Source organism: Dipodomys spectabilis, unplaced genomic scaffold (genome assembly GCF_019054845.1).
Source record: "Dipodomys spectabilis isolate Male_0828 unplaced genomic scaffold, ASM1905484v1 ptg000145l, whole genome shotgun sequence".
Taxonomy (NCBI): Eukaryota; Metazoa; Chordata; class Mammalia; order Rodentia; family Heteromyidae; genus Dipodomys; species Dipodomys spectabilis.
The window spans coordinates 22989698-22998956 of record NW_024870822.1 but is presented as its reverse complement, the minus strand read 5'-3'; the positions used below and the strand labels follow the sequence as shown (position 1 = coordinate 22998956).

The 9259-nt window shown below is 44.3% G+C and overlaps 1 protein-coding gene across 2 annotated transcripts in view; it reads left to right on the top strand.

The window, feature by feature from the left end:
* Window positions 1–3290: 3290 nt before the first annotated feature.
* The window catches only part of Ctr9 (CTR9 homolog, Paf1/RNA polymerase II complex component), a 33331-nt gene continuing 27362 nt past the window's right edge, over window positions 3291–9259 (top strand). For both annotated transcript variants that reach the window (XM_042691405.1, XM_042691406.1), the window contains exons 1-2: window positions 3291–3507; window positions 5189–5287. In XM_042691405.1, coding sequence (XP_042547339.1) covers window positions 3463–3507; window positions 5189–5287 — 144 coding nt within the window. In that variant the 5' untranslated portion in view covers window positions 3291–3462. The remainder of the gene's footprint in view (window positions 3508–5188; window positions 5288–9259) is intronic.

Sequence of the window (9259 nt, the reverse complement as noted above, 5' to 3'; positions counted from 1 at the left end):
TTTACTGCAGGTTAAACTATCAAAACTGAAAGGCAAGCCCAGTGCAAGTGGCTGACTAGCTACTTAGGAAGCTGAAATCTCAGGACTGCGGTTCAAAGCCAGCCTGAACAGGAAAGACCATGGGACTCTTAAATGTTAGGAGAACCCCAGCCTTGAGCTTTTGTGTGCAGGCACAGAGCTTAGGTCCTGAGTTCAAGCCCCAGGACCAACATAAACAAACAAGCCTGAAAAGGCACAGATCCTTTCACATAGCAAAGAATTTAATTTTGGTATAGATGGACAGGAATCTTCTTGGCAGAATTTTTATAAAAGCCAATTTCAAAGTGTCCATCATAAGTAAATCCAGCATGTAGGGTGTTGTACCAATTAAATAGAATGTGTGCAAAGTGACATGACAACGTCTGACACAGTGTTTAAACAACTAGAACTTCCCTTGCTCTGGCCCAATCTGTGCTACTGTTACCTTGAGTTCTCTAACTAGTGATTTCCAAACCAGCCCTCAGCTGCAAACTCCATAGAAATGAAAACTATCCACCCTGCCCCACACCTGAGAATCAGATGTTGAAGAAGAGGCCCAGAAATCAGTTTTAATTCCATCTTTGGGAGATGTCTCCAACACTAGAAAGCTTCAGGAGTACTGCTCAAGGGATGGCTCTGTCTCTGAAACTTGAAAATCTCTCCCTTATTCCATCCTAAATTAAAGCGAGTTTAAAATGCTGTTTCTACTGGAAAAGAATTTTTCCTGACAAAACAAAAGGACTTCAAATAAAAAATAATGCTGACATTTTGATCCAATGTCTTTTTTTCCCCTCTGTAAACAGAGTCAGCTGCACCCTCCTCCTACCCCCTCCCCCCTCCCCGCCCCCAGGTGTGTAGCTGTGACCTGCCTTGGAGACCTGCTCAGACAAACATACCAATCAACCAGGTAAGTTCTGCATCCTGTTGAAGCCACTAATTTCACCAGCCACAAATACACAGCCAAGCTGATTTTCCACACAAATTATGGGGATAAATAGATAGGAGCGTTAGGAAAGAATTTCTTAAATTATACTTCTTTAAGCATAAAATCAGCTAAGTGAAGAGAATTCTCACTGGAGTGCATTTTTTTTTCTCTGCTCTAGCAAGTCCCAGAATACAGTGGTATGTTTATTAAAAGGATGGATTAAGACTCAGTAAAAACCAAAATACAAAAACTCAAGGAACTAACCTCTCCTAAAGAATGGCAAAGAAACATTTCAGGAAATGCTCAACATCCCTGGCCATAAAGGAATACAGATCAAAACAACTCTGAGATTCCATCTCACCTCAGTTAGATTGGCCAACATTGTGAATTCGAACAAGAAATGTTCGGGGATGTGGGAAAAAGGAACCCTATTGCACTGTTGGTAGGAATGTAAACCAGTACAACTACCCTGGACAGCAGTCTGGAGGATCCTCACAAAGTTAAACATTGATCTTCCCTATGACCCAGCCATACTACTGCTGGGCATCAACCCAGAAGCCAAGATACCATAAAGATACTTGTACATCCATGTTCATTATTGCATTATTCACAACAGCCAAGTTATGAATTAGCTCAGATGCCTTACGATAGATGAGTGGATCAAAAAAGATGTGTACCTGTACACAATGGAATTTTACACCGCCATTAGAAAAATATTGTGTCATTTGCAGGGAAATGGATGGACTGTAGAACAAACCATGTTAAGTGAGGTAAGGCAAGCTCAGAGAGACAAATGATACATGTGGAATCTAGATCGAAAATATCCCAGGATATGATCAATTATACAGGACTCTAGGCGTTCACATACAATGAGACTAAAGGAGCATATTCTTAGAAGAGGAGCACAAAGGTGCAACACCTATGTGTTTTTGATCATATACAATAATATATATTGAAATGAACTCGAGAAAATGGAAACGAGGTTTTCTCTTTGTTACTGCTTTTCTTTCTGTCTTGTTTGTTCATTTATTTGTCTTTAGGTGGGTAAGGGGAAGCATAGGAATAAACGGACAAAAGGTAAGCAAATACTCCAGTGATGCCCAGAAGATACTATGTTGAAAATAAACTACACAACTTGTAGGTGGAAATGAGGGAAAAACAAGGAGAGAGCAAGGGGAGGGGTGACATTGTCCACAAAGAAATAGGTTCCATTCTGGCTTCAGGTGGCTCATGCCTGTAAGCCGAGCTGCTCCTGAGGCTGAGATCTGAGGATTGATGTTCCAAGCCAGCCTGGGCAGGAAAGTCTGTGAGACTCTAATTTCCAATTAACCACCAGTCTGCAACATGGCTGATGCTGGATTGGTGCTTGAGACCAAAGTTGGACGGAAATGTGGGTAAATACAGGCGCTATTGCAGTGAACCAAACAAGTGCTGAGGGTGGTTTGGGCTCATTAGAGGTAATGAGCATTAAAAAAAAAAAGGGGGGGAGGGGGATTCACTGAACACTTGGAAAATAAAACAAATTTGTTTATAAGATTCTTCCCTGATGTAGTTAAAAAGACACTGATATAATTTAAGCATGCTCTCCTACAATTTAACCAAGTTACCGATTAAAATTTAATCGAATTTTAGAATTTAATCAGAACATTGACTAGGTGTAATTAAATTCTTCCACAATTTGATTAAACTAAAAATACAGTAGATTGTTTTTAATGTGTTTCAAAAGAAGTGTACCAAAAAAAAAAAAAATTCGAGTCTTAACACCGTGATCACGGCATTCGCCGCAATGCGATTTAAAGTGATCGCGAATTTATCACCGGCACAATTCGCACCAAGGACTGGTGCTAAGAGGAAGAACTGGGAGAACATGAGGGAGGGGGTGGATACTGTTGAAAAAGAAATGTACTTATGACCTGAGTGGTGTAACTGTAGCTCCTCTGATCATCACCTTTACAACAAATGTTTTTTTAAAAATGACAGAACCGGATTATCCGCTTCCAGCTCCAGAAGCCAGCAAGGCTGGCCAGGCCACGCCCACTGAGGCCGTGTCGTAGGAGGCCCCGCCCATTGCGGCCACGTCGGAGGCCCCGCCCACTGGGTCGGAGCAGTTACGCCTCCCGAGCTCGGGTTTGGATCCGCGACTGCGCTAGGTTCTTTCTTCCGCACTGTAAAGTCCCAAACGTTCTCCCGCCACCTGCATCCTACGCACTGCGAGGGTTGGAGCAGTCATTCCAAAGAGGGAACCACCAGAGCCACAGGTGGAGCTCGCGTCGGGCGCGCCCTCCCGTGGGCAGTGCTTCCGGGGCAGAGGGGGCGGGGCCCCGGAAGTGGCCGGTCGCCGTCCGCTCGTTCGTTGTTTAATCGGCTGACTGGAAGGAGAAGCCCGAGCTCCGGCGGCGCCGCGGGGCGGCGGTCGCAGCCGGATCCCGAGCGGTGGCTGAGCTCCGGGTGAGCCCGAAGCGGAGACTGTAGACCGCAGAGCAGCGGGGCGAGGCGCCCGCTGGTGCTCCGGTCCCATCATGTCGCGGGGATCCATCGAGATTCCCCTCCGGGACACTGACGAGGTGAGTGTCGGGCGGGAGTGGGGGGGGGCCGTGAACTTGGACGACCCCGAGCCCCTCGGACCGTCCTTCCTCGGGGGCCCCTGATCGGAACTCCCCGGCGATGCTCGGAACCGAGCCGCTGCCTCCTCGGCCCCCGCGCCCTCCGGGGCCGGGAACCCCACGTCCTGCCGCCGCGTGCGGGTCAGCGGGGAAGTTCTTCCAAGTGTCCCCCCCCGCCCTCCCGCCCCGACGCCGCAGGTCTTCCCACTGCCTCTCCCCCCACCCCCCGCACACACACATGCCGCTCGTGTTTGACCACACGCCGCCGGCTCGGAATCCACGGGGCGCCGTGGAGTGAGAGGGGCCGCCTCCTGGATGGCGAAGGTGGACGCTGATGCCCCCGCCGGGGTCCCCGTCCTTTCCCAGGAGATCGCCCCCCCCCCACACCCCGCCTTGGAAATTGTATCATAAAGCTTCGCACGGAGCTGAAGATACCGCTGCGACTAGCACTGTGTGGCATCAAGCCCCCTCTCAGTATAGTACCACAACCTCCTTCTGAGGTGGCCTTGTCTGAATAGCGCCCTCGGCTTTGATGTTAAGTATTCTTGCTTATTTCAGACTCTACTTTGTGCCCATCTGAGACGTCATATTGCGATATGATTCACCGAGTGGTCTTGAGTCTGTTCACAAGGTTCACTATTAGCTTTATCTGATTTCCAGAACATGTTCTCGTTTGTGTGTGAGTGTGTGCGTGTGCGCCCACATTCAGGATTGCCTGTGACACAAATCATGCCCGTGATTGATGTGTACAGTTGGCATTCGAGTTTGCATGGCCTCTAGGATCATGTTTCTCAAAGTGGCAGACCCAGGGCATCTGTTTTCAGGATTCTTAATGACACTTTTATTTGAACTACAGGTTAAGTAGGATTTTGTGATTTGACTTGTAGAGTTTCATGGGACTAGTGATAGGGAGACAACTAGCAGGATTTGTTTGCTTCTCTCTGCTTTTAGTTTACTAATACAGTACACTATTTGGCATGTGTTTCCAAAATACTGATGTGTTGAAAGTGAGCACCTGTGTACTGATACTTAAGAAAAGCAGCAAAGAGCCAGGTGCTGGTGGCACACACCTGTAATGCTAGCTACTTTAGGAGGCTGAGATCTGAGAATCGTGCTTGGAAGTCAGCCGGGGCAGAAAAGTCCCATGAGACTCCTATCTCCAATAAACTACTCAAAAAAGCCCAAAGTGGCACTGTAGCTGAGTGGTAGTAAGATAGCCTTGAACACAAAAGAGGTTCAGGGATAGCTCCCAGACCCTGAGTTCAGGCCCCAGGACCTGCAAAAGAAGAAGAAGAAGGAGAAGAAGAAGAAAGAGCAGCAGCAAAGGATGGAAAAAAAAAAAACAAAACCATGAGTCTTAAAAAGAAATAAGAGCTGGGCACCAGTGACTCACACCTATCATCCTAGCTATTCTGGAGACTGACTGAGTTCTGCGGATGGCCGCTCAAAGCCAGCCTGGGCAAGAAAGTGCCTGAGACTCCTATCTCCAATTAACCACCAGAAAACTGGAAGTGGTACTGTGGCTTAAGTAGTAGAGGACTAGCCTTGAGCTGAAGAGCTAAGGACAGAGCCCAGGCCCACAGTCCTTTGACTGACAGAAAAAAAAAAAAAGAGGTAAAGCCTACCCCATTTTGTGTTTTAGGTTATTGAACTTGACTTCGATCAGTTGCCAGAGGGAGATGAAGTTATCAGTATTCTGAAACAAGAACACACACAACTGCACATATGGATTGCTTTGGCAGTAAGTATTCATGCAAAACATATTTTATATTGTTGGCTGGGAAAAGACATCGTTTCTCATTCAGAAATACATAGTTCATTTGGCTATTGATAAATCAGTTGTACCATCTGTATAAAAATTAATTGTATTGGGAACGGGGATCAGTGGTAGAGCACTTGCCTTGCATGCCTGAGGCCCTGGGTTCGATTCCTCAGCACCACATAAGCAAAAAGGAAAAAAAAAAGCCAGAAGTGGTGCTGTGGCTCAAGTGGTAGAGTGCTAGCCTTGACCTGAAGAGCTGAGGGACAGCGCCCAGGCCCAGAGTTCAGGCCCCATGACCGGACCCAAAAACAAAACAAAACAAAAATTAATTGTATTGCCATTTATAGAAATGTCAGGCCACTTTCCTAAGTGATGTGTAAGTTAGTACATATTATTAAAGTCAAAATTCATTTGAGTTAAATAGCACTCTATATTGAGTCTTTGATGATTATTCAGTGGATTGACTTATGTATACATATGCTACATTAATATGCTACATAAACATTGTATACATTTTTGGGGTAACAACTATCTCAGGGTTAGTTTTTTTGTCATGTTTAGTCTTCTGCGTAAAATGTATATAACTAGAAATCCTCAGATAATCCAATCAGAAAGCCTAAAATTCTATGTCCTCTCTTCTCTATTACACCATTTTTCCTTCCTATGAGAGTAGGTAATGTAAATACCATCATCATAATTCCTAAGCAGTTGTACCATAAGCAACAGATTCCTGAATTGTATGGAAGGCCCAGAAAAGTAAGCCTAGAATTGACCTTATATTGGTGAATATTTGTGCATTTGTGGGTTTCACTGTGACATTTTTATAAGTCGATATATGTCAGTGGTATCCATTTTCCTAACTACTCTCTTATCCTTTTCCCAATTTACCCTCCCCTTTTTCCTTCCTACTCCCAATCTGCTTAACCTTTCCTAGTAGTTCTATTGTTTCCAGGTTGTCTTTTTTTTCCATTCTAGCTTCCATATATGAAAAGACATATGGTACATTAGTCTTTCTGCATCTGACTTATTTCACTTAACATAGTTCCATTTATTTTTCTACAGATAACATGATTTCATTTATTGTGGGTAAATGATACTCTGTTGTGGTTTTTTGTTTTGTGTGTGCATGTGGGGGGTATGCATACACACACCCCACAAACATATATTTTCTTTATCCATTCATTTGTTGGTGGACACCTAGACTGATTCCAAAGTTTGAATATTCTGAATAGGGCTGCCATAAACATGGGTGTGCAGTTTCTCTGTTGTCTGCTGGCTTTTTTTCTTTTACTTTTTTCCCTGGTCCTGCGGCTTGAACTCTGGGCCTAGGAACTGTCCCTGAGTCTCTTTGTGCTCAAGACTAGTGCTCTACCACTTGAGCCACAGCACCACTTCTGGCTTTTTCTTAGTTGTTTATTGGAGATAAGAGTCTCAGAGACTTTTCGGCCTAGGCTGGCTTTGAACCGTAATCATCAGATCTCAGCCTCCTGAGTATCTAGGATTATAAACATGAGCCACCGGCATCCAGCTAGCTTTTTTCCCCCCTTTGGGTATAAACCCAAGAATGGTACAGTCCTACCTTTAGTTTTTTTAGGGGGACTCCCATACTGAGACTTATAAAGGGCTGTTCTAATTTACATCTTATCAACAGTGTTTAAGGCTTCTTTTTTGTCCACCACTTCACCAGTGTTTGTTGTTTTTATTTTCTTATCCAGATAGTAGCCATTCTGACTGGGATAAGATGAAATCTCGGTGTGGATTTGTAGTTTCCTCTTGGCTAAAAATGTTAAAACATTTTTTTTCACTTGGTTGTTAGCCCTTTACACTGCTTCTTTTGAGAAGTATCTATACAGATCATTTCCCCATTTTTTATTAGATTACTTGTTCTTTTATTGTTTACCTTTTTGAACTCCTATAGTTCTAGAAGTTATCCCTCTGTCTGATGAATCCTGACAAAATTTTCTCCCATTCTGTAGGCTGTATGTTCATTCTGTTGACTTTTCTTTGTTGAGCCAGAAAGCAAAGCAAAACATGTTGTTAAAGTTTCATATGTCAATTCATGCTTTTAAAGAGTGTCTTTCCATGTTGACACTATGTTGAAACAAACTTTACAGCTTGGAGGGGGGAGGGGAAGGGATAGTAGGAAAAAAACAGGTGCTAACAATGCTCTATAGGAAATACACTCATTACCTTACTCATTACTGCAACCCCTCTGTACAGTATCTTTACAATAAAAATAAATAAATCTCTTTTTTAAAAAAGAGTGCCTTTCCTTCCTGCCCAGTTTAGTGGTATGCTTCTGAAATCCCTGCACTCATGAGTTTGAGGTCAAACTGGGTACATAGCAAGATACTGTTTCAAAATCAAACAAGCCTGATGCCAGTGACTCATACCTATAATTCTAACTACTCAGGAGGCTGAGATCTGGCAGGTGAAGGTTTTGAAGCCATCCCTCAGCAGAAAAGTCCACCACATTCCATCTCCAATTAACCAGGAAAAAGCAGGGTACTCCAGGCACCAGTGACTCATGCCTGTAATTCTTGATACTCAAGGGGTTGAGATCTGAGGATAATGGTTAAAAGCCAGCCCAGGCAAGAAAGTCTGTGAGACTCTTTATTTCCAATTAACCACCAAAAAGCCAGAAATGGAGTTGCTCAAGTGGTAGAATGCTAGCCTTGAATAAAAAAGCTCAGGGACTGTGTTCAGACCTCAGACCCTGAGTTTAAGCCTCAGGACACACACACACACACACACACACACACACACACACACACACACACACACACACACACACACACACACACACACACACGTTCAGACCTCAGACCCTGAGTTTAAGCCTCAGGACACACACACACACACACACACACACACACACACACACACACACACACACACACACACACACACACACACACACACACACACACACACACACACACACACACACACACACCCTAAGTTCAGACCCTGAGTTTAAGCCTCAGGACACACACACACACACACACACACACACACACACACACACACACACACACACACACACACACACACACACACACACACACACACACACACACACACACACACCCTAAGTTCAGACCCTGAGTTTAAGCCTCAGGACACACACACACACACACACACACACACACACACACACACACACACACACACACACACACACACACACACACACACACACCCTAAGTTCAGACCCTGAGTTTAAGCCTCAGGACACACACACACACACACACACCCTAAGTTTAAGCCCCAGGACACACACACCCTGAGTTTAAGCCCCAGGACACACAAACACACACACACACACACACACACCCTGAGTTTAAGCCCCAGGACACACACACACACACACACCCTGAGTTTAAGCCCCAGGACACACACACACAGACGGCAACAGTTATGACTCAAAATTTATAGCCCAATATCCATGAGCAAGCTAGCCCTCAAGCCTAGTGAGAAGCCCATGAAGCTCGAGATCTTTCCTGAGTTTAAGCCCGAGTACCAGCAAACGACAAGAAAGCAAACAAGAATGGTTGTGCCTCTAGAAGTACAGTATTTGTCTACTCATTCTACTCACTGGAAACCAAGTCATCAACCCTTCTCACACATTTTTTTTTCGGTTAGAAGAGAACTTAGCTGTTTATTTGTTTGTTTGTTTTTTATATAAGCCTTGTTTAATAATACTTATCCAAAAACTAGAATGTTTGAAGGGTAGGATGGCACTCTCAGTAGTATAAATAAGTGAAAGATTGTGGGCTACAGGTTGTTCCAGAGGAAAGAGTATAGTCTAACATGAAATGTCTTAAAATCTAAGTTTATGACTTAGGACAAATGACTCCCACTGAAAATATGGGATGTTAACAATTATTTCATACAGATGAGGGGAAAAAAACATATTTGAAGATTATGGCATGGTTTGTAGCCTATGCT